The sequence below is a fragment of the Ambystoma mexicanum genome, chromosome 4p (assembly GCF_040938575.1).
Source record: "Ambystoma mexicanum isolate Mex_15411 chromosome 4p, UKY_AmexF1_1, whole genome shotgun sequence".
Lineage (NCBI taxonomy): Eukaryota > Metazoa > Chordata > Amphibia > Caudata > Ambystomatidae > Ambystoma > Ambystoma mexicanum.
In genome coordinates, this window is record NC_090927.1 from 576,806,501 (window position 1) to 576,832,999 (window position 26,499).

General features: G+C 46.0%; 1 protein-coding gene across 3 annotated transcripts in view; it reads right to left on the reverse strand.

Annotated features, from left to right (window-relative positions):
• CILK1 (ciliogenesis associated kinase 1) overlaps positions 1–26,499 on the reverse strand; it is a 488,937-nt gene that overhangs the window by 305,307 nt on the left and 157,131 nt on the right. For 2 of the 3 annotated variants that reach the window (XM_069606118.1, XM_069606119.1), the window contains one exon: positions 5,703–6,008. The exons of the other annotated variant lie outside the window; for it this stretch is intronic. In XM_069606118.1, the coding sequence (XP_069462219.1) occupies positions 5,703–6,008 (306 nt within the window). The remainder of the gene's footprint in view (positions 1–5,702; positions 6,009–26,499) is intronic. 3 annotated transcript variants of the gene reach the window in all.

The window sequence follows — 26,499 nt, forward strand, 5'->3', positions numbered from 1 at the left end:
GCTGGAGAACAACAGTTACAGGTAAGTAACTTGTTCCTTCTCCAGCATGGGGTCTGGCATGGATTCACATGCTCATGAATATAAGAATACATAGCAGTACACACATGCACAACCACCGGAGGTGGCAAAAGGCTCAACATTAAGCAATACAACAACTCAACATTAAGCGTCACTTACCTCCTAACCAGGCTCACCTTTAGCGAACAGGTTGCGCAGCACTGCTTGGCCGACCCTGGACTCCTCCCTGGAATCCCGATCGGCGCAGTAGAATCTCGTGAAGGTGTGCGTCGACCTCCACGTAGCAGCCCTGCAGATGTCCAGCAGGGGTACACCAGATAGGAACGCCGTAGTAGCAGCGATCGCTCTGGTCGAATGGCCTCTCGGACGGCCTGGCAGCGGTCGGTTAGCCAACCGGTGGCAGTGCATGATGCAGCCGGAGAGCCATCTGGAAATAGAAGACTTCGAGAGAGCCTTCCCTTGATTCACAGGTCCGAAGTTCACAAACAGCTGTGATGTCCTCCGAAAACTCTTTGTGCGGTCCATGTAGAACTTCAGCGCTCTAGCCACATCCAGCGAGTGCAAAGTCCTCTCGGCCGGTGACGAAGGAGACGGGAAGAAAACAGGTAACACCAGGGGCTCGTTAAGATGGAAGTCCGGCGGAACCTTGGGCATAAAGGAGGGGTGCGTCCTAAGCACCACCCTCGAGGTATGGAAAGTCAAGTACGGTGCTTTGCAGGATAGGGCCTGGATCTCTCCCACTCGTCGTGCGGAGGTAATGGCCACCAGGAATGCAGTCTTCCACGACACAAACTTCATCGGTGCGGAGTGCATCGGCTCGAATGGGGGCCCCATGAGCCTGGTCAGCACCACGTTAAGCTCCCACGCTGGGGCTGGGGCCTTCACCGGCGGGAACGACCGGAACAGTCCTTTCATAAACTCTTTTACCAGTCGATGGGACCACAGGGACGTCCGTCCTGTGGTTCTGGTATATCTGGAGATCGCCGCAAGATGAATCTTAATGGAGGCATGGGCCAGCCCAGCCTTTGCACCTTACTCAACGCACTCTCTATTAAACGTATGATGGTTCCAGACATATCATTCTGGTCGCCATCAAATTCGTTTTGCATAGTCCTTTCTGGTACTTGCGTGGTACCCTGTGGGACCAAGTGGCATGGTGTCTTAAGTTTCCTCGTCGCTTCCTTGGGGACTTTCGCCATAGACTCGCTTTCCTCCCCCATGGTACATGGTACATGGTGTCTCTGTCCCCTCTCTAGTATTTTTCTTATTTATCCAGTTACGCTGTGACTGCAGGTTACTTACATCAGGCTCTGGGTTATTTGGCATAAGGGGGGGCCACAATTGGAGGGCTGACTCCAGCTATGTATGCATCGACTGCTTTCTGGATTTCGGTTCTTGAGCAATCAGTGCCACATCGCTTGCCACCTTTACTTGGGTGTCTTGGCCAGGTACCACCTGAGGTCTTACCGGTTCCTGGTTAACCACTACCTCCCCCTTAGGGTTCTTTGAGCTTAACACCTCCAGTAAATCGTCCAACGGAGGGTACTCCATTGCATGTACCGGGACAAAATTGAGGGTTTCATTTCTTCTGGCCTGCGAATACTGTTGATATTTTTGTTTAATGGCCTGAGATGCCATTATAGTATTTCGCTTTGGAAGTGAGATGGCTTTAAAGAATTGTTTCACAGGAGGTTTGCCTGTATTTTTCGGGGCTTGTTGATTTTTTGGAAGTTTTTTCAGGGCTACCTTCTCTTTTTTATTCTCTAGCACTCCTGGGGTAAATATCGTGAAAGTCTTTCTCCGAGTATCCCTTTTACTTTGTTTAACAGTGGCTTGCTCAGGCGTTGTACTTTTCACTTCCAACAGTACCGGGCATCCTAGAGCCTTGTCATAGATAATTTCCTTAATACATGGCACAACCGATCCTATTTCATTTATTTCTTTTACTTGGGCACTCTTTTTAATAAACTGGTTTCTAATTGACTTGCTTTCTGTTTGGCACGCTACCGAAGACACACCCCTATTTGATCCTTCTTTTAATTCCTTTTCAACCAGTGACCTCTCAATAGGGATGTGCCTCAGTGATTGCCTTAACAATATTTTTGTAGGCTTTTGTCCTGCGAGTGTAATTTTTGTTCACATGTTTGCAGCATCTTAGTAAATGAATGGATCGCTAAATTCATTGACTGCAAAGTTATTCCAAGCATATTATCAGAGTGGTGTATAGTAAAGGATGTATTGGTACTGTGATTGGACATAATCAGTTTGATTGGGGACGGAGAGTCATCAAAGGCTAAGGACTCCCCTATACTCTGACTACTTTCTGAGAACATCACCGACGAACCAGACAGGATCTGAGGCAGCAAGTTGTTCGAAATAAACAAGTAATTCGCCTCTGAGTCAATCACAACCACATCATTACAGACCTGCTGTTTCGGTTCCGTCATATTTCGTATTGTGCCTGTAACAGGCACAGACTCTAATATTGCTGTATTCGTTAGTAATCGGTCCTCCGTAGTTGTAAGACCCCTCTCATCTATATCTTTCCTAGGTACCATTGTATTATTATACATCAGATCAATCTCTTTGTAGGATCTGGAGATTCATTTCTTAACTCGCCCATATCTGGAGTATCTTGCATAGGAGTTACAATTTTGGCTCTAAACGCTGACAACGAACCATTACAAAATTGGTGGATATCCGCATTCCCCAATGCTCCATTAGTGCTAGCGCCGCGTCTGGGCGTGGCGCATACATGGGAAGCAAGCCTATGCTTAATTGGTACAAGATCTTTTGCCTTTCGCAGAGGTCTTCTTACTGGGATCCCGGTTTTCAGCGTTTGCAAGATCATAGTTATTCACTGCTCGCTCCACTCGTGTCGCAATACACTACAGGTGAACCTAAACTTGAACTGCAAGGAATGCAACTCTAACGCGACAAGTACCTGGGAGCCCCTAGGCCCTCGACGAAGAGGCAAAGAGGTACTTCCCAGGTACTTCTCGCTGGTGCGCGCCAGGTGCAAGAGTGCACAGTGGAAAAAAAGGAACAGAAAAGAGAAGGTACAAGTGTGCACAAGGAAGAAGCAAAGGAGAACAAGAAGAGGTGCAGGAAACACCTGAAGGTGAAAGGTTTAGAAGGAAGAGCAAGGAATAAAGAGCGGGGTTACAGATCAGAGTGGTCACGCCTAGGAGGAGCAAAGAACGAGGCGGTTTTGAAAGTCTGATTGTACTCCACAAGCGAAGTGTGTGTGAAAGAACTGTGTATAAAAGGAAAGGTACATCATGACAAGCTGAATTTGCGTTTGAAACCATAAAGGGCCCTAACCTTGGGGAAGGGAACCCCAAGAAGTCTAACAAGTGGAATACCTATTTCATGATATTGTAGGAAAAGCAAAGTACATCCTGACAAAAAAGGAATTGGAGTTGGATACTGAAAGGGGCCTGAGCTTGGGGAAGGTATCCCTGAGAGGCCTAGCAGAGTTGGGAGCGTATTATTTTGAAGTGTTCAAAGGATTGAAGCTGGAGGAAGGGAACCCAGAGAGGTTTCAAAAGGAACTGTTCTATTTCTTTTGTAGTTTTTGGAACTTGGACAAGTTGATACTTGGGGGAAGGGAACCTGTGGAGATGGTCTTACGAACGGCCTTTTTGATTGAACTGATTTATGCGACATTGACCAAACTACACCTGATGAGAAGATGACCGCAACCAACCTTGGGTTTTCCATTTTCTGTTGAACCAATATTTTTCCTTTTTAAAGACTTACTACCACAATTTTGTAAAGAGTGAGAGCAAGCATAGGTTTATACACAGACATACTTTTACTTTGGACTAGTAGACATCAACGACCTTTAGAAACATCAATTAAGGGAACCATCCCTTTAGAGTTGGAGCCAGTTAGGTATTACACCAACCCAGGAACCTTAGTAAATAAAGGTTTTGAAACTAACATTTTTGAGTCTGTGTCTCTCTTGATACCATGCCTGTCTCACAGGAGAAAGAGAGAGAGACAGACAGACACAGAGTGAGAACAAGTGTGGTATGATCAGGACACGGAGAGAAGTGTAGAACCAGTGAAGAGCAGAGAGGGAAAATTGAGTAGCAAGAGAGAACAGATCACAGAGGGGGCTGGGGGCGAAGAGTCCCAGAGATTGTTAGATAAGGCCACAGACTTTAGAACCCCCCCCCCACCTTAGAAAGAGACTTGGAGAAGGCAGTAGGGATCACCAAGCCTTGGCTGGAAAAGCTGGGAGATCGTACTGGGAAGCATGGAAATCTGAGCCTATGGTGAATGGGTCTTTAAGTGGAGGTTAAGGATAGAAGGGACACTCTTAATGATCACCCATAAGGCTTCCAAAACATCTATTGTTTGGAAAGATTTATTTTTACTGCTTTCCTCCATAGACTTCTATGGGACATCATTACTTTTTGTTTTGAACCCTTGCCCTTTTGCTCATTCGTATGAGGAAACTGATCAGTCCATAAAACTATTAGTACTGAGACTAGGTCTTTCATTTGCACACATCACCTTGAAGTGCTCAATATGATGAGGTATTTTATATGTAAATTGTCAAGTTGGAGGGAAGAGGGGCTTTGATCATTGCTCCTGGTCTCCCATCAACTGCCATGACCCCATCAGTAGTTCAACTCAAACCTGCCTCCTTTGAAGGTTTCTAGAGAAACATTTTCTAATTTGCAGAGCTGCTTATTAAAATTAAGCATCTCACTTTATGCCTCTTGAGAATAAACCGAATGTAGACTTGCGGCATTCCGAAGAGGAGATGTTTGTCTACCCCTGTTAAATGTTTGCATTTTGCAACAAACTACTTGATTTGTAATGGGAAAAACAGAACTACAAGCTCTAGGACTGAATGAGCACATTTGCAAATGACATGAACATGTTGGAATGCAAGCTTCATTTTCCACATCTGCATTAACACATGCATTTGGATTACACTCCTTGCCAATTTGTTGACGTTCAGACCTTTGAAATATAATTATATTTCCTCAGTGAGAGGATGACGCCAACAGCTAGACTCTGCACGGCTTCTATTTTGGCTGAAAACCTTATGCAAATACCCATAATTACGGATGTGGAATGTCGTGCAATTCCTAATCAACTTCATAGGGACTAGAGGGGTGTCCAGATGTCTTGGACATTAGAAAGGGAACACAACGTGGTTGGATACAGTACACAAGCAGGACCGCTGTCTTACCATTAAGGTGCAACCAGATGGCATGCATCCAGCTCTGCTCATCTCCCAGGCACTTAGTCACCTCAAACGCATAGCCCACCTCTCCCAAGCCTACATAAAGAACCACCAGGATCTGGCATGCAGCTGAATCTCTCGCCATATCTGGTGAGCAGGAACAATGAGGATTTAATGTGTTGCACAGTGAACTTCCTGGACTAGTTCTGAAAAGTTGAAAGTGACAGTGCAATTGAAACACATTGTGTATAGGCGCATTATAAATACCCATTCCCAGGGGGAAGTGGAAAACACTTTTTTTTTTAAAAAAGAGTATAGTTGTAGCGTCTTAATAAAAATTAAAATAATTAAATATATGCACAAAATGAAAGTACGGGTGGTTCAACTTAATATCAAGCATCCTTTTAATTGAAGACTGGACTATTGTAAAACTGCTTTAAGACACAACAGAAAATTGAGCAATTGTAGAATCACATACTTGCTGTGGGATCTTCGTGATTAGAGCAGGCAAAAGGAGCTGATGGGGCTTATCCTTCTCTCGAATACGACTCCCATGATTGTCCAATGAAGATTCTGTTTTAAAAGGGAACTTCAGAGGTTGGACTTGTTGGAATGTTCGGGATGGAATATGCGTCACATTTTTACTTGGTGGATGTGCTGGAGGCATCGGTTTGACAATAAGTGCCACTTTTTTCTCTTGAACTTTCTGGTGTTCGGCTAACTCCTTTATGCGTTGTGGGGTACCAAGTGCCTGACCGACATGAAAGTAGGGATATCGAAGTAGCTACAATAAATAAAGGAAACATGCTAAATGTTGCAATGGTAAACATCCTTATATATTTCTGCAGAAAATATTTAGTTTACAATGGGTGGCATCAATTCAGACAAATATGTACCCGCTCAAAACAATCCATGACCCTCCAAAGGCCATTCTATTTCTACCCCCCTGAAAAGCATTATATTTACAGTGTTTGAAATTGAGATCCAATTAGCAGGAGCTAAAACCAGCTCCTGGGTGTCAGGCATCACCAGGAAGGCAGGAGCTACTGCAGGGGAACCAGGAGCTACCAGAGATGCTCCATTAGCCTTTTTTTCTATTTTGTATGAACCACTGTGTTTAAATGGGATTAGATGTGTTCTTATTTTTCTTTAAGATTCTCAAATACTGAAGGTTAACGTCACATTTACATTTACATTTTTGGAAGGTACCAGTTGGCCCTAGGAGCCAAAAGTATCTCCTGGTGGCTGTTGGTTTCAAGCTAACAAGGCTATACTAGGATAGAAGCAGAAGCTAAATAGCTACCAGCTCCCCTCAATTTCAAACCGTGAATCATTTACTACACTTTCTTCATCGAAGACTGCCTTTTATCATCACTCATCTTCCGCATGCTCTCCTCTCGCCCACTGAACTTCTACCCATCCTTCACTCCGCCAACCCATCCTGTGCTCGAATTTACCCCTTTGTAACACAAATTTTTAGGGAACTTGAAACACTTGCCTCCACTCACCTATCGACCCAATTTAACCCATCTCACAGCTAGTATTTTCAGAATGTTACAAAACAGCCCTAGTCCTACCTCTCCTAAAGAAACCAACTGCTGACCCACAATAACCCCACATTTTGCTGACCATCCTTTAAATGGTTGTCATCAACCAGCACCAAGTACACTCAGTTTCTGCCCTGCCACCTCCAATCTGGATTCTGGTCCAAACACTCCACCAAGATTTATCTGATCCACGTTACCTATTCGGAACAATGGCCACCACTCAGCTCTCCTACATTCTAATCCTTCTTAAACGTTTTGCTGCCTTTGACACTGTGGATCTCCCCTGCCCCTTCAAACTATTTCTTTCTTTGGCTTCAAGGACACTGTACTCCACTAAATGTCGTATCGCTGTGACCGCTCATGGGACTCGAACACCTCTTCCCCAAACGCCTTCCTTTGGGTGTTCAAGGATTATTCCTAGGTCCAGTCCTCTTCACTCTCTACCCCTCCTCCCTCGGCAACCCATTTCCTACTTTGGCTTTAACCATTACCTCTTCACGGAGGATACTCTGAGAAGGTCGACTTACCTACTAGATGATTTTGCAGATCAAAACCATTGTAGCTGATTGAGACCCAACCTGGCCATACTGATGGGACTGGTGTCTCTTGCCTGTGCTCATTTTTGCATTTAGGGTGCTTGAGGACCACCCTCACCCCCTAGCCATTTTGTCCTGCTGTTGTCCCTCCTCATTCGCTCAAGACGTTTTCTGAGCCATTTTACTGCAATTTACTGCAAGGGTCTGCCACCTTGGTGCAGGAAGCGGCCACTGCCTAGAGGGGTGTTGAAACCCCAACATCTAGCTTCTCTGGGTCACTAGCATCGTTGTCGTCCTGACTGAAGGGTACATTTTATCTGGAGTTCTGCCTAAGTTTGCCTGCTGAACCACCAAGTTTTTGCTGTTAGCATGTATTATTATTATGGAATTTGCTGAGTACAGATGCATAACGGAGCACTTTTCAGAGATAACAGGACAGATATATACCGGGGACCAGAGCTAGACCGGAGTACACAGAAAGCTAGTTAAGGCACAATGTTTTTTCTTACATGAGATAACCACCGCACTTGTGTGAACCGAGTTTCGATAATCAATTTTATACTTGCACAATAAAAAGAAAAAACACTTTATGAACTCAGAGGCCCAGACAAAATGGTGCCAGAAAAACACTGTTTATGCTTTCCTCATTTATGCTGCACACAGCTATCCAATTCTGAAAAAAGAGTAACGTGTCTATTATCGCCTTGATTATTAATCTTAAGATTCAATTTATTTTTGAAAGGCTCTTTATTGCCATATGAGCACAACACCTTCACAGGAGAGGTTGACCAGCCTTAACAATGGTAATCCCAGAGATTGTGAGTTTTGGTAACCATTTGTTCCAAGCTTGTGGACGACGCCAAGGGTGTACCTTTATCTAAAGCATGGACACCGCTTCAAGAGTTATTGTATTGATATTTCTTGCATTCTGCTATCTCTACCCCTTTAACCTCTTCGCGCTGCAGAATGTTGTGTGGAATTCCACACACACTCAAGCATATGCCAACACAACACCCGTTTCCTTTGTAACTAAAGCTATACCGGAGCCAATCACCAGAGCTGCCCAAGAAGCAAAAAGGATTAAGCGAAGCGCGAACACCGATTTTGAACATGTTAATACGTACATAGCAAATTCAGCCCACGTCACGAATATGTGGTACCAGCACATGACCAAGGTGGGAAGAGAAACCCCAAGTGAGAGCGTTAGGTGTGCTCGCTCATCCCCTATGCTAGGAGTGTCTCCAGAACATTTGTAGCAACAGAAACACCAGCAGCCAGAGCACAATGCCTTAATGCACTTAGCGCTCTGCACCACAAGGGGCCAATTTCAAGGAAGATGAGCTACATTGCAATGGATGTCACAAAAGATGTTTTCTTACGAGGACGGCTACATAAAGACTCAAATGCTACATAAAGACTCAAAAGATGATAGATGACTACGGGAGCTCAGACAAGAAACAATATACTGGATGGGACAAATAAAGGGGAAACTAGGACAGCAACACAAAAGCAGTTGGAATGGCCAAAAATAGAGAAAGGAAGTAGGGGAATGCCAGGATGCTGGAAGAGATCTCAACTGTTGGTGTATGGACAAGTATTCACAGGAGAAGGATGGATGAAATGAATGATGGGGTGTAAAGCACAGGCACTCCTGAAGGTTCCAGTGGAAGTAGCCCAGAAGGAAAATGAGGAGTGCCTCAAGGAATGGGCAATGTGAAGGAATCATGAAGTAGACACATACAAAACAATTAAAGTTTGGGCTATAAACCTTTATTCAAAAGAAAAGAAGGTTGGAAAATTGACAAATTTGTCCAATTCTAAGGTGAGAGTTCAATACCCAATTAATGCTACGGATAGTCTGTCAGGAAGTCCAAAGCAAATGTCTGTCTGCATCCAAAACCTATATTTGCCCTCACATCTATTTGCATATAAAATCTATCGGGATATCAGCTTCAAAACGATAAGTGTTCAAATAAAAGTTCAGAGCTTCGTCCAGCTCTTGGCTTTCAAAGGGTTTCCCTTCCCCAAGGTTAAAAAAGTTCACAATGCAAAAAAAGGGTCCCCTTCCCCATGCTGTCAAGTTACTTGGGTTACTTACCAGCTCTTCTGGTTTGGTTACCTTTCACCAATTCATAGAGTTAAATTTTCCCTTTAGAATCAATCACAAGCTTCCTTGTGGTGCTTTAAGTGGCTTTTCCATAGATGGGTGTACTAGATCTAGGCACAGTTGTTGGACCTCATGGTCCACCCATTAGGGTCACACAACTGACACTTTACTTGCTTCATCATAAGCATGTTGCCTCTGCATCAGCCCTACAGTCGTGCTTGGTTCATTCTTATTTCACATCCTCATGATGCTTTATCGTTGCTTGTTTTGCCACCATTCAACTTTTTGCACTTTAACGTAGTCACGCTTGTTATATTAAATTACACAGTTCCTTATATCAGGAAGTTCCACAAACTTGCTTTCAATCAGATCTGTATTAAAAAAAAGGATTACTTTCTTTCATAAGTGTCCATAAGCTTAACATGCTTGCCTGCCGTCCCCGTGTCCCCCCTGCAAAGGGTGACTCACTGGTCAATGCTTAGGGCATTCCAGCGAGAGAGAGATCTCCCTCACCTTCTCCCTCTCCCTCACCTTCTCCCTCACGTTCTCCCTCACCCTGCAGCTTCCCCTGGTCAATCCGGTTCCCTTTCTGCAGCCTGCCACCATCTTCCTTCAGCCTCGCTTCCCGCTGCATACTCTCTGCATCTTCCAGGGGTTCTCGAGCACTCAGTCTGCCACACCACCTTCCAGGAGACGTCTGCTCTTGTCCAGCAGTCTTTAGACCTGCTTCCACAGTCACCTGCATTCTCTCTGTTCTTCCTGCTTTTAAACCTCCCACAAGGCTAATTGGTCCAAAAAGAACTAAAAGGCTAATTGCTGACTTGGGCGAACTGCATTGATCTTGTTGGCCTCCTTCTTGTCCCAGGACATAACTGGTGTTTGTATGTGTGTGCCCTATTAAAGAGGATGCATTTCTCTAGTTGGTCTTTTCCTCATCCCAGTACCAAACTGGTGTCTATTAGGGAATGATTTAGGGGAAAATAGGGAAGGGACGAACGATGGCCTATAAAGGCATGGGCAACAGTGGACTCATGGTGAAAGGTAAATGGGGCATACTGTGTCTCACCTAAGGGTGCCTCATCCCCATTCCCCAAGTCTCCTCCACCCCGGTGATCCTCCCTTGCATATCCATTCCCAGGGTCAGTATCCAATAGTGACGGCCTTTCCATGGCCACCTGGCAGAAGGATATATTGGGGAAAGAAGTGAGGACTCCCTCAAATGCCTCACAGCCGTCAGTGCCAAGCTACTGACATGGGTAGAAAACGAAGCAGGCCCTATGCAAATATTACCAAACAAGAATGCGTCCCTGTGTTTCCAGAATGATGGTCCAGTAAGGGCTGGTGCCAACAGAGGCAATATCTGGAATGAGGATCGGCACAGCAGTACTAATGGACCACTCTTGGGCCTGTGGTTAGAAGGCATACATGCAACTACCACCAAACTGGGCAGGGATATGTTCATTAGTACAGCTCAACACACCAACCTTAGTAGTGGCTCAGAAAGACAAAAGGTAGATAGATTCCCCAAAATGGATGCACACCAGAGAAAAAGAAGGTCTGTGGAATTGACCAGAGTGAAGAGAGGAAATTATGTTTCAACCAAGGTGGAAGAAGCCACCTTGCAATACTAGACTGTTCAGCAGAACAGAAATGTTTTCTGCTTCAGTTGTTCCCAGAGTGCAGGGCAACACAAACACCAAATGGCTCCAGGTAACCAGATGGGCACTGTTGCAGACAATAAATTCAACGGTTAAAGGGTTCAATGAATTGAAGGAAGAACGCGGAGCCGCCAGGCTCAGGACTGTTCAGAATAGGTACGTTTTGGATCTTACAGCTATGGAGGGCAGCGTCTGCACAAAAATAGGGCCCTCCTGCTGTACCTACGTGCCCACCCACGACAGAGATAACGGGACCCTTAATGCAGTGGTCAGACCTGCATGCAAAGATGTAAGAGATAAAAAGCCTACCGGGGAAGATGAAGATGGGCTGGCATACATCTTTCCCTGGATCCCGTCATGGATGGTGAATGGACTAAAGGTGCTCATAGCCTCCTCAGTACTAGTAATGCTCAGCGTCTCTGTTATTAGGATAGCTATAACACAGTGCAAGAAGACTGCCCAAAAGGCAATAATGATGAAAATATTTTTGGATGTCCTGATGAAAGTGGATGGGGAGACGCACACTTTGGAAGTGCTGCAGTCACACCTGAAGCAGTGTTTCCTTTTCCCTGCAGGTACGAAGTTCTCTTTTTCTCCAGCTCCACGTAACTACGGGTATGGTGTATGCCCAACAGCGATTGCTGCTATATGGCCTGGAGTTTGGATGTACAAGTGAAGTACCATGATCACCTGGGAGGAGTGGCAGAAGTATGGACCCCCAAAGCCATACGCCAACAGGGAACAGGGAGAACCGCCAAGGAAGTGTGGTTGAAATATCGACCAGAGGGGGAGATTGACGAGAGAGATATGAACATGGCTCTCGTTGCACCAGTCCCTCCCTCGTCTTGATGTCATAGAAATGAAAGATGTACATCGTTCCTGGCTCCCTCCTCCCCATCATCATCATCATATTGCAGATGGGAGAAACGCTATTCACTCAGACAACCGTTTAGACCCTATCCTAATGACGTTGTAGAGGATATAATTTACCAAACGATGGAGCAAGTGGACCGACTATGACTGTGCAAGAGCTGATGACATCAAGCACGAGACCATGACATAGAAGCGTTAGACATGAAGCACATATGCATCACTGCATGCCATTACGCAGACACGTAGATTAAACTATGCCTATACACCAAGAACCTGCTTATGACCCATTTAGATAGAGGACGTATACTCTGACTATTCAGTAACGCAAGTCGCACAATAACACACAAACCGCTTGCTGACGCTGAATGCAACCAACAGGAGAGGACATATAAATCAAAATGGAAGCTACAGCCCCATTGAAGTGAATGAAGGCACTGGAAAGGCTCAAGAATATAGGGGAGGCCTGGCTCGCTTATCCAGCAGAAAAGCACAGACCGGACTGTTTGTGTAGCCAGCGAGAATGTTCTAGTCAAGGACACTAGGGCAAGGAGAATTTCACAGAAGAGATAGGACACCTGCAAGCATAAAAGCTAAAAATCCTCATAAATGTGAGCAGGAAAAATAAGTTTATGCTCTCTACACACGTGATCTAAGATGCAAAGACTAAGCTGTTCCCATCCAGCTCAAAACAGATGAAACAAAAGTAATATCAGGTTGAAACGTAAATGTTCTGTCTCACGGCAGAGAGGATCGGCGCTGGTAACCATATTGGTACAAACGGCCCCTTTGGGACTGTTCCCATCACCTTGAATTGTTGCTCATGGGCTGATTGTTAGGACAGTTTTTCTGAAATCCAACTAAGGGCTTAGTAAAACCATTCCACTGAGACAGGGAGAGAGGGCACTAGCTTGCTACAAAGAAATTGTAACATACATATGGTCCAAAGTAACACTGAAACACTATTGTAAAGGGTTTATTTAAATAAAACTAGGCCAAGATGAATCTTGGACAAATAAGCACAATCACATTATATGTATAAACACAATTATAAAAACACTACACTATGCTTTAAAGTACAAAGACCAAAGCATAGACCTTGTTCAGAAAACCTAACAGTAATTCTAGGGAAGTCAGACCTTATCATACACATTTAGTATAGGCCACACCTATTGATGGGGAGTAAAACCATATGTTACATTCTGATTTTTTTCAGTAATACAAGGGCAGTAGACCCTGTCAGTTATAGCACTTACGCTCACCAAAGAAATCACATAATAAACCAACCATGTTACCAGGATACTTTTCTGAATAGTAAAACAGAGATTTAAAGAACAGTATATACCTATAAACACTTTGAGGTTAAACACAGTTATTCTAGGTGAGTAAGACCTTTTTGGTGTAATATACAATTACAGTTGCTTTTCAGCTAGCTCAGTGGAACACAGACTGAGGTAAATGATAACCCTTTACACTAATTTGAGATTGCACCATGCAGACCAAGGTCAGCTAAACCTAAAGAAAACTTTAAGAGGCAGCTAAAACCTAAGTTGTAATATACTATTACAGTTGCTTTTCTGATCAGTGGAACACAGACTGAGATCAGCAATAACTAACTTATTTTAGGATGGCACATAGTTAACTCAAGATAAGTAAAACCTATATACTTTTTAAAGGAGCTACCAGCAACTTAAAGGTAGGTATAAACCTAAGACTGTTTTAGCTTATCTGTAAAACAGACCAGGGAAAGCAAAACCCAATGTTACACTTTAAAAATGACCATGTTATTCTAGGTAGGTAAAACCTAAAAGACAGACATATTCTAAACAGGCTATAAAGCAAGTTAGGGGAAGCAAGACTCAATTGGGGAACTTGTACATCTATTCTCTGAAATAGTTAGTGAAGCCAACAACAATACTTTCGGGAAAGGGGCACAACCAATTCACAGGTGAGTAAATTAACCTTATATATACTTTTCAGAATGGCACAACACACATTCAAGGTAAGTAAGAAAATGGGTTCACTCTCAGAGTTACAGTTACCAACTAACTCTTTCACAAGAACTTTTCAAACACTTCCCTATTGTATTGCATGAGCTTCACTCAAAGGCAGAAGAGGGACCCAATGGTCTAGGAGCCAGCTATAGGCAGAGTGAGAGCAGGCAAAGGTCACAGTTCCTGTGGAAGACTGTTCAAACAAGTAAGTAGTTCACTTTAAAGTTAGAGTTGAGGGATTTTTGAGAAGACACCCTAGGAGGATTCCAACAGTGGCCTGAGTGAACTTGATAAGAGGACTCCCAATCACAGAAAACACCCCAACAGCTTTACAGAAATCACACAGGCTTAAGGTACGTAAATACCACAGCCGACAAAGTACATCAGCACAGAAGAAGAGTTGCAGCAGGAAGACTTCAGGATCTACAGCCAAAAACCCAGTCAACGGATTCCTTTGTCATGAATACGAAGACTGACTTTGGAAGGGATTTTGCAGCAGGGATCAATAGAGAAGGCTCCAGGTAAGAGTTTCTTCGCAGCTGGATGCAGCTCTAATTTTGGTGCCCTTTTCAGGAGCCAAAGAAGACTGACTATCGCTAGTCGGATTCCCATTACTTGCAAGGTCCAGAACTGTGTTGAGGGGACTTTTTGGACTCAATTCACGCCTCTCAAGGTGCTACAGGATGCCACCAAAGTTTCAGCTCGATTCGGAATTCATCAGACAGTGCACCTCACTTCACCTTCCTCTTCATTTTCATTTTCAGCTCCAGTGGCCGACTTGTCAGCAGCTTCCAGGTTCAGAGTATTTATCAGGAACTACAGCACAATTTCTGCATTCTCTCCCTGCATTTTAAAGCAAGCAGCAGTGGGGCAGTCCAATCAGGACATCCAGCCCCCACTGGGAGGGGTTTCCTTTCAGGCAAGGTGGAAGACAAAGGGCTGTAAACTTTTGGACTCCTCCCTTACTTCCAGCCTTTACAGACACTCGGGACCCTGGGCGGGGAATCCATAGGATTTCCGCCGAAGCCAAAAAACAGCCAATGAGGTCATTCCCACCTAGAATGGCAGGGGAAGACCCAAGAACGGCAAGCACACAAGAAATGGTGAAAAAAGAAGGAGCACACTATTGTAGCAAAATGGTGGTCCTTCTGTGCATTACTGAGGCTGAATTAACAGCCTGCGAGTAACGAAGACTAAAAAGTCATAAAAGTAGTTACACTGCCACCAGCCATTCAAGGAAACATGCAATTGTAACAAAACGTTACCAAGTAAGTATATAAAATGTAAAGGGAGATGAAAATCCCTCTTTACTACTTGGTAACTGTAGGTTCACCCAAGTACATGAAAGTGAAATTAACAGGGAGAGCACAAAGGGGCAACCCAGCCTAATGCCAAAGGTTGTACAGAACTATAACTTCAACCATAAACTATGGAGAGACATGAAAAGGTCACCCATAAAAAAAGTAAAAGACTAGGTGAGAGGTGTTCGAGGAGTTTTCCTAAAGTCCTACTTGGAGGTAAGAGTTTTGGAGGTTAAGACTTTAGTAAGGTATCCTAGTGGTTTGTAGATCCCCAAATCTTAGTATAAGTCTGTACTAATTCAGGACCTCGGTAGAGTGGCAGAGCAGTCAGGCTTATCTTAAGAGGAAGATATGAGCAGTAGGCAAGTATACTGAACCAGTATGTAAAGCACAAACAAAGACTTAAACATAAATGTATATTAAAATACATATTTGGGCGGGGAGGGGGTGGTCTGGAGCGCCAATGAGAAGGTCGCCTCCATGAGAGCCTCTGTGGGATCCCGAGTCTCCATGACGCTTTCCACCGGTTAGAGAGCGCGGCTGTCAAACCCGAAGGGTGGCACCAGTGGCGGAATCCTGGGGGAATAAATTGAGGCGCTCCATGCAAAAAAACAGAGCCAATTAGCCACCCAGAGCCCTTCACGAGCAACGATGCAGGAACTCCTGGCTGGGGCATGTTAGGCAGAAACCTGTGCAGTTCCCTCTGGCACCACTGCAAAAGATTTAGGACTACAGGTGTTTGGCAGTAAACCCACTTGGTAGTAGTCTGTACCACACAGATTCACTTGGTAGCTGTGGCTGAGCAGTCAGACTTCCCTCAAGAAGAGTTAGGCAGTATACAGAGAATTCACAATAGGTCAAGAGAACACAATAGAACAAGTAAACACTGACCAGGGCTTGGTGTAAAAGAGATATAATTATTTATTTAAAACCACATCTAGAAAAACACACAGGCACTATTAGTAAGCAATTCAAAAACACGGTCACTAAAAGATATACGCTCCCTTAAAAGAATATTAGACAAGTCTTAAGTAAAGCCCCACTTATTTTCAGACAACGGTGAGCGCTTAACGTAGATGGCGCTCTAATAATTCGTTTTAAAAAGGGAGAGAAAAGCAGAGAATAAATTGAAACCGATCCCAACACTTTTTCACAAACACAACAAGAGAGGAAGGCAAAGTAACACCGTGAATTCAGAGTCAGTAGGCCGGATCCGCTTTAAGAGGATCAAAACGAAATGTGTCCAAGGTCACACGGTTGCAGTGCACAAAAGTCTTGTAACAGTTCAAAAAGGAGTTGGACCAAAGAAAGGGACCAGTTAGAGGGTCAAGGCGGCCAGCCCAGTCCAGAAGGTTAAGCGGTTATTATTACCTTGTAGCAATCTTTAGAAAGGGAGGCCTGGCGGACACGGTACCTTAAAGTGGTGAGAACACTCCAGCGGGGGCAGTTGTTCCTGGCAGCGGATGCAAGTCAGTGCTTCGTCCGGGGGAAGAGAGGATCTCGTCGGGGAGGAAGACAGGAGTCCGTTGCACTGCCAGGGAAGAAACCAGCCGCAGAGTTTCTCAGGTACAAGGAGCGGTCAGTTGATTCACGGTCCAGTGGTAAGTGGCTATCCGGCTGCCGGGGTGCTTGGCACGGGCAGTTCGACCACAAACCGGTCTGGGGTGAGAAGAAGGTAAAATGGTTGTGCCCACCAGTCAGGGGAAGAAGCCTCTCCAGCCGGGAGATCTTCTCTGTCGTCGGGAAGTGGTGAGTCGGTTCCGAAGGGCTCCACCGGTGGTGTCATCGTGGTAGGTCGGCTCAGCTTCTCCCTCGTCGGATTCTCAGGTCCTGTGGCGACTTCTGAAGTTCCAGTCCGCAAAGCCCTGCTTTTATGCAGCATACCCCCATTCACTCAGCCTAGCTGTCAATCAAACATGCTAAGTGGTGAGCCGGCCGGCTCACCACTTGGGCCAATCACACAAGAGTGCGACTTGAGTTACCAAGGTAACTCAGTCCAGGGTGCCTAAACCCCCTCCCACACCACCTGTGGTACCCTGACAGAGTGGCACCGCTTTTGGAGGCTTCTGTGGAGAAGCCCGCCAAAAAGTGGAACAAAGGGCTCGACTTGGGTTGGAGTCACAGAAGAGAACACAAACGCCATTTTAGAATCGAGTCCTGGCAAAAGATACAACCGGCGAATTAATATTAAATAAATAAACCGGCGGTATGTTCGAGGCTATGAGAATTAAATAATTAAAGTTGGTAGCCTCGAACAATGGGAAACTCGCATAAGGAAATATTTGCGGTCGAATATAAAAAGTAGTTTCCACTGCCACCAGCCAAAACTCGATCAGGGGGGATGGAGACGTGCCCCCTCGACTAACAGACCCCGGAGCAATCGAATTGCCCCGACCAGTACGTCTACAATATGATGGTTTGTACTGGTGTCTGTTAATAATTTGGGACTAGTAAAGCCAATGGTGACTTTACATGCCCTGGGAGACAGTAGTCAGTCCCAGGGTATGGAGTCTATGGTGGGGTGTCACTATGACACCCCTGTATTACTGCACGGAGGGTGCTGTGTAACACACATAGTAAAAACACATGAGACCCTATGGAGTAAAGGACCCCATAGCCCATAAAACACATTAACAGTCAAAAGGAACACCATAAATCATGTCCAAGAGTGGGAAAAAGAGTCTCACTCTTGGCAGGAGAAATAAAAACAAACTCCAGAAATCCAGCAAAGCTGCTGGGGGACTTACTAGGTTAGGAAATTCAGCCTAAAGAGAGAATTCTCCCTAACAGGGCAAGATGGCGGCACCCATCGGGAGAAGGGGTGTGAGAAACCCTGTGAGCAGATAAGAACCCATACAGCCGCAAAAGCAAGCAGGACCTCCAGCATAGCCACAGCCCCCAGTGCCGGGATGAGATTGCATGCCGGCCCCCAAGGCGTGACTGAGGAGACCGGAGCAACCACCAGTTCGGGGAGACCGGCACACAGCAGTGAGTGGCAGCACCCGACCCCTCACACAAGCACTCCAGAGAGCCCATCCAACCCGGACCCTTCTAGAGGAGGCCATCAGCACTACAGACAGCCTGCAGGGCTATACTCCACAGCCGGGAGGCTCCCACACTGCAGCTTGTGAGCGGCATCACAGGGGTGCAGAGTGCCACATCCCCCAACCCACCTCGCAACAGAGTGGCGCACGTCCCCCCTCCCCCCCCGCAGCGACCGGAGGGCAGCAGGCCCTGCAACCTGCAAGCCCCTCCTCCTCCCCTTCCCCCTGGAGCCACAGGGGAGGGATCAGGCGCGTGATTTACATTGTCCACACCAGGAGAGTCACCACCAGGCCCAAGGACATCCAGCTGGCCCACAGCATCTGGGGCGAGAGCAACCACAAGCACCTTGGGCCCCGTAAGTGATGCAGTGATTGCTAGCAAGCTCTAAGGGGCATTAGATCTAACCCAGCAAACCATCACCACGGCCCCACGACATCGCTATTAATCTAAACCACCACAGTGATATCATGCGATTGAACACTACGGGGCAAGGAAAGAAGCCGGCGGAGGTAGATGGCTTTCTGGGAGCTACAATAAGCAGAGGAGGCCCCTAATCTCACCTCAAAGGGAAAAGATGGCAAAACACCAGAAGTCCCACAAAACAACGGACATTGCTACCATGTTGCTACCGCAAGAAAAAGGCAAAAAGCTCGAGCCCAGGCGCCCTACATCCCTCTCCCCAGAGAGGCCCGCAGGCCATTGGGCCATGAAGGAAGACATCCAGTCCCTAACAAACATCAAATCCGAATTCCGAAACTTCATGGCGGAAATCAACAACAAGGTGGAGAGTCTGGACAATCGGATGGGAGGATTGGAGCATAAAATCAGTGAAACCGAAGACCAAGCCCTGGACGACGCGGCCCAACTAACTGGCCTAAGGAGGCCAATCAGGCCCTGGAAGGGAAGAATGAAGAAATGGCATGAAAACAGGAGGTCTTAGAGAACAGGGTCTGCAGAAACAGCGATCAAATTAGAGGGGTACCAGCAATGGTCTCGGACCAGGCCCAATAACTCTTGTGAGCAACTTCTTCCACACTCTCCTCCCTGACTGCGACAAGGCAATGCTGCTACTGGCAGTCCACCATGGAGCCACCAGATTTTATCACCTGGGTCCATTTCTTCTCGACCAAGCAAGAGATCATGTCGGCCAGCCACACACAAAGTGAGCTGACATTCCCAGGGGCCCCGCTACAGGTGTATCAGGACCTGGCACCAACCACAGTCCACAGACGCAGATCCCTCAAACCTCTTACCACCTTTCTCGAAGACCAAGAAATAAAATACTGGTGAATGTTCCCAGCGACCCAACAATTCACATTTGAAGGCCACTCCCAGGTGATTAGCTCTCTCGAAAGAGGCCAGGGGCATCCTAGGTGGGCAACCATCCACCCCCGACAAAGATCTGAGAAGCCCATCCTCCACAGAGGACAGGGGAGAAGCCCCGAAACCCTGACGGAATGCCTGGATAAGGATCACAAAGGGGGGTGGAACTACAAATATGAACATCGCCACTGGACTCTCCCACAAAGGTTCCACCAGAGGACACCCTAAAAGAAATTAGCCATGGCTCCCAACAACAAAGCAAACCTGGAGCTCGGGAAACCCACGGTTCACCCCAGCCATGAGAGAGAGAAGACTCGCTGGTTCAAGGGCCTAAAGGACCAGTTTGGACTTAGTTTTGGTTCTCTGTTTAATATTTTGTTTTGTGTTGGCGCTCACCACCAGTTCACTTAAGTTAAAGTTAAAACCCCGGTCAGAACAGTCAGACATAAAACCCAAAGCTCCAAATGACAGATGAAAGCAGCCAAGCCCCAAAGCCCCCACACTCGAAAGCTTAGGCGCCTCAACAGGAATATTTCCCCCCACATCAAAAACTCTGCTTCATAATAATAAAACGTCAGAGGCCTCAACTCCCACAGCAAATGGAAAGCAACTTTCCGACGCCTAAACGACCTAATCAGCTCAGTGGTCTTCCTACAGGAAACGCACCTGATGGAAGCTACACTAAGAGAGCAACTGAAGAAGGACATAGCTACAGAAGAGAGGAACCTTAAAAAGGGGTTGGTCGCCGAGAGCTGACCGGACCCTGGGAATCGCCCGCAACAAACTAGAAGCACAGTATTGGGAACAGACCACCCAATCCCCCACACAAACTAAACAGAGCTACTATGCACATGGCCACAAAGCCAACAAGTTCCTGGTTAAGAAATTAGCAAAAACCTGCCACCAAAATCAGATAACCAGCCTTAAAGACCAAAGGGGGATCACCCATTACGCAGAAGAAACTAAACTTCAGCTAGCAACCACACACCTGATAAATACCATTATAGCCACCCCACGACACCCAAAGTCGCAAGAGCAATACATCATAGAAGCTACCCTCCCCCTGGCACATCCCGGAGGCAGACAGACAAGCCTTGGAGATCCCCATCACCAATAAGGAAGAGGAACAGGTGATAAAAGTCCTAAAACCCAGAGCCCCAGGTCTAGATGGATTCCCACCCAAATTCTACAAACTCTTTAGACCCTTCCTCACAGAGCCATTGACAGAGCTCCTAAATTCCTTCCGAGAAATCAGCTCAGTGACCCCATCGATGTAAGAATCCACCACCATCATGTTGCTAAAGCCGAGAAAAGATCCAAGAGAATGCGCCTCATATAGACCAATCTCTCTCCTCAATAATGACGCAAATATTTACACCAAGGTCCTGCCGAACAGACTGGCAAAGATTCTGCCTATGCTCTTTAACCCAGACCAAACAAGATTAATTGCGGGGAGAACTACCAGAGACAATATCCGCCATGCCCTGAACCTCGTAGACATAGCAACAGTGGAACATCAAGAACTGGCCCTACTCGTCCAGGGCGCAACTAAGGCGTCCGACCGGGTCGACTGGTCGTTCATAAGCCCAACACTGGAAGCAATTCGGCCCTAACTTCCGCTTCATGCTATTAGCCAACTACAAGGCCCCCAAAACAACCTTAAGGGTAAACCAACAAACCAACATAGATCAGTTCAAATCCCACTCTCATGCGGGACAAGACAAGGATGTCCACGTCATCCACTAATCTTTGCCCTAATTATGGAACCCTTTGCCCAAAGAGTTCACAACAACAACTCCACCGAAGGAATAATCGCAAGAGGGGAATAAAAGGTGTCCCTATATGCTGACGACGTGATGCTGTCGCTTACTAATAGCTGAAGCTCGCTACCAGCAGTGATAGCGGAGTTGGAAGCCTTTGAACGACTGGCAGGATTCTCTATCAACTACACTAAATCGGAGGCACTGGGAGTGAACTTAACAAGGGAAACGCTACATTTTCTGCAGCTCATTTGCCCAGTGAAGTGGAGCACAATGACGATGAAATATCTGGCAGTACACATTGCGGCTGCCCCCAAAAAACTGTATGCTGCAAACTTCATCACCTGTTCAGCAGCATAAAAGCTGACCTTTAGAGGTGGAAAGAGCAAGAGATCTCACTCTTGAGGAGAGTGCATGCAAAATGAACTTACTGCCTAGATTCCTAGATCTCTTCTCATCGCTCCCAGTGGAGGGCCCCTAAATCCCATCCTCCAACTACAAAAACGAATCTCCCGATTTATATGGAAAAGGGGCCAAGGTGAGGATCCAGCAGAAAGTGATGACAGGGGCAGCCAAATGGGGCGGTATGTGTGTACCAAACCTCTGGAACTACTACACAGCGGCCTAGTTAAACTCCTTGGTATGGGCTGACCCCACGGACCCCCAAAGTGGTTAAGCATCGAACAAGCTAGAAGCCCTATTCCACTCAGCGACCTACTACACACCTCAGCAGCAGCACGCAGACAATGGCCAGCAATCCTCTCATCAACTAGGGCCACCCTAAGAATTTTGGATAGCGTTTTGCAAAGGAAAAAGATCCCCAAGGGCTTGGGTCCCCTCTCCCTGATTCTCCGCAACCCGGACTTTGCCCCAGGGCTACAGGTGGCGAACTTCAAAAACTGGACCCAAAGGGCCTACAAACCCTCTCTCAGCTGTTTAAAGATGGATCCCCCTAACCTTCATGGAAATCAAAGCTCGCTGCAACCTGTCAGAAACGGACAGATTCACCTATGCCGAATCATGTCGCTGGATCTCCCAACCATTAATTAAACAGAGAGCCACTAAGGGTCTCCTCCCCCTGGAACTCTTCTTGCAGGAAGGCCCTCAAAGAGGACACATTACAAAATGCTACAAGGGGACATGCTAGTCGTTAGACCTGCATACATGGCCAGGTGGGAAGTGGATCTAGGGCACGACATCGAGGACCAGACATGGGTCAACATCTGGTCCAGAAACCACTCCGTCTCCAGATGTCACCAATAAAGAGGGGGCACTCGCACTGTTCTATCGAAGGTACTACCCACCGGAATGCCTACGCCATTTCAATAGCTCTCTGGACCCTAACTGCTGGAGACAATGCAGCGCACAAGGAACATACTTCCACATGTGGTGGGAGTGCCAAGTAGCACAATCCTTTTGGGAGCAAGTACTTCAAACAATAGAAGCCATCACCCATCGCAAGCTTCAGCTACCCTCAGAGGTGGTTCTCCTAGGCACCCCACTACCGGACTGCTACCCAAGATCTGGATCAACCGCAAAGCTGATTACACATCTCTTACTATCAGCTAAAATCACACTGGCCCACAAATGGAAATCCAGAGAAGCCCCTCTTTTTCGTCTGTGATGGTCCAACGACTCAGACATCCTGGTAGGCGAGAAAGTCACGGCAGCCAAAGAAGGTACTTTTCACTGCTTTACGGATTGCTGGGACCCAGTCCTAGAATATGACAAGGCTTTCCCAGCGTTGACCTTCCAGCCATGGCAAGCGGGACTTACTCTGCGGCCCTGAGAACATTCAGAGGGTCCTGCGAGAAGGAAAGGGTGCCAGAGAGAGGGAATGAGAAGCTATAAAGGGGCAGGTGGAGAGTGGAATTGTTAAAACTATTGAATAAAAATAAATGCTAGCATCTCCACACAAAGCCATGTATGTAAACTGCTGTAACCGGATTTAAATAAAGCTGTTAAAAAACAAATACATATTATATTTACACTAGAGTTACTGTTATATACTTTGTACTATAAACCATCACACAGATATATTTTTCAATACTTTCAAAGGGTCCCTTCTTAGTACGCAGTTGCTGAACGATTACAATTGTTACAAGAGTTTGACAGAACGGTAATACAGCACACCCACAAAATAATACAGTAATTGTATTTAGCCTGCATACACATATAAGATAGTGATTTTTGGGGAGGAGAACTTTTGGTTAGCGTGATTCTAGTAGACCTTTAGGTTCTAGAGGCAGTTTCGCAGCACAGTAAGTCTTTCAAAGTAGAAAACACAACTCTACCTAAAAGGCAGTTCGTAGCGGCCTAAAGTCTTGCAAAGCAGACAGAAATCAAAAGTTCCTGGGGATACTTTCTAGTCTCTAGGAAGGAAAATACAAGGAGATCTAACCAACGTTGGAGACCATGTTAAAAGTACTTGCTGAAGGGACAAAAGCAGTGGCTTGAGTCGGAGGTAAGAGGGGTTGCCCTGGATACCTCTACATGCACTCGAATGTTCTGGAGCGACTTTCTGGACTCAGGTAAACAATACCTTTTTCCCCCCACAGTACCTTTGGTTAGAAGAAAATGGTCGTGCTGGATGCTCAGCGATGTTGCAGCTCTGAACCTCTCTCGATTCACTGGTCTGATGACTGAATGCAGAACATTGGATGGGTTTTCTCAGCAGCAGTCTAGAGGGAGGTCCTGGGGCACGACTTTCAGCAACTTCTTGGTCCACTCTGCGGTTTTGGTGGCTTTTCTGCAGCACCAACAAACGACACGATTCGCAACCAGTCGAGAACGCAATGGAAATCCTGACACGTCCATGTTTTATCCATGTTATGAGAACTCTTAATAAACAGTGGGTTATCACATTTTTGGACTCTTCCATTTTTTGAGTATGGGGACTTCTCCCGAACCGGTTGATAAGACCCCCGTCACTTCAAAGTAATCAGGCACATGGGGTGGAAGAATCCCGAGAGAAATTGAGGTGGGGGTCAGAAACCAACCAGCATTGCCACGAGAAGGCGAAAAGCCCTTTTAGAACTTTCTGACCCAAGTTTTTGTTAACCTTATACAGTTATAAGCACTCTTATCATTTTCCACTGCTGGAGCAAAGAAACATACTAGGAATGGGGATAGGAAAGACCTATTTTCTTTTAATAAAACCTTGAAGTAGCAAACCGAACCTCTTGTCCATCTCCAGAGTCTGATTTACCACTGCTGTTGTGGTTTCTTTCCCCTGAAAGCAACGAGGGAAAGCCCTTATGATTCCTCCTCAAACCCTAACATGACACCCCTCCCCCCACCACACCCCCCCCCAGGAGGCAGATAATCAATTGGCTAAGAAGAGAGGACCAATTCTGGGAGAGAGTGGGTCATTTAAAGAGGGGGAGGAAAAGGTTTAGTTTCGGGTTAGTAGGGAGAGGGCAGGAGGTGGAAGGAGGACAGCCAAGAGACCAAAGGAGGAATGAGTAGAAGGAGAGTGGAGGTGGTTGGAGAGAGGGATTCTGCTGAGTGGTTGGCATGAGTGAGAGGAGTGAGTGAAGTAATGGCAGGGTGTTGGGGAGAATTCTCATTTCTGTGCCAATTCCCTTCAACCTTAGAGACGCCCAGCGCTCCTGTGTTTTGACCGGATTTAGATTATGAGTTTCCTCTGTTTTTGGAGTTTGACAAACTCCATAGGCATCTACTTCTTGTATGGTGACACGCAGCACCTTCAGTGCAGTGTCACAGACAAATTCTTTAGATTTCTCATAAGGTTTAAATACCTTTTCTTGTGTGAACTAGTGTTTCCAAGAATAGTAAAGTGATAGTGGGTATCCTCGATCATGAACCCGAGGTACTTTGTGTGGTGGAAACATTGAAATATGAAAGTATACATTCATGTCCAATGTGGCCAAGCAATCCCCCTGATGCAACAGTGGGATTACCTCCTGAAGTGTTGTCATCCTAAACTTCTGAGGTTTGCCATACTTGTTTGCAGGTCTAAAACAGGGTGCATGTTGAGATCCTTTTTTGGGTACAAGGAAGTACACTGAATAAATACCCTTGTTTATCTGGAGAAGGGGGATGACTTTGATGGCGCCCTTTTCCAGCAGGACCTGAACTTCTTTCAGCAGGATGCGCAGGTGTTCTGGTGACATGCATCTGCTTCTTGGAGGGTGGTAGCAAGGTGGCCGGAGAAACTCGATACAATATCCGTGGGCAACGGTCTTTAGTACCCACTGATCTTAAGTGATCCCCTCCCAGGCGTGGATGAATGAAGACAGGCGAACCCGACCGGGGAAGCGTAGGAGGGGACCTAAACTGGCAAGTCACTGGAGGTGGAGGGTGGAGAGCCTCTAGGAGTAGAGTTTCTGCCTCTACCCATGGCCCTATGAGAGCCTCTTTGCTTGAATTGGAAGTTACCCGAGGAGCCTTGACCCGCGGGCCTAGGGGGTTTTCCCTGAGCTGTATTGCCCCTGGGGCGAGCAGGAGAAGGATTGGCCACGAAAGGACCAGCGTGCGTAGAGCCCCCAAGCTGGTGAAGGGGTTTAGCTGTAATCTGGATAAGTGACTTTAGAGTCTCGTGTTCTTTCTTTGCCGTCTATAGGGCGTCATCAACTGCCTTCCCAAAAAGGTTGTAATCCTACACTGGTTTGTTAATTTAGAGAGGCCTGAATTTCAGGTTTGAACCCAGAGTTTTTTAACCAGGCATGCCTTTTTTTTTTTTTAACCATTTTTATTTTTGATAGAAGCATAGTCAATTACAACATATAATCATTATACTTTGTTAACACAATGCAAAAAATCAAATTTTCATTTAGGGTTAATGTCACCCGATGCTGTGTAAATTACCTCCAATTTTTAAACTATAAATTATTATTTTACTTTCAACAAATGTTCAAGAGTATAGCTTTTGACGATAAGAGTCCACGTCATAACTTCGTAGTCTGCTGCTATACAACAGAAATTTTCAGTTTTATCGATTCATTCTTAATTTTATTTCCTCACCCCCTACCCAGGTCCTTTAACTCTAGGTTCCAGAGTCTTTTGACCTTTCCGTTAATCCGTCCCCATATGAGGATTCCACTTCTTTTGTGTTCCTGGCTGTCAGGGGGTATAAACGTTTTGGGAATCTGAGGTTTGAAGAAATAGGTTT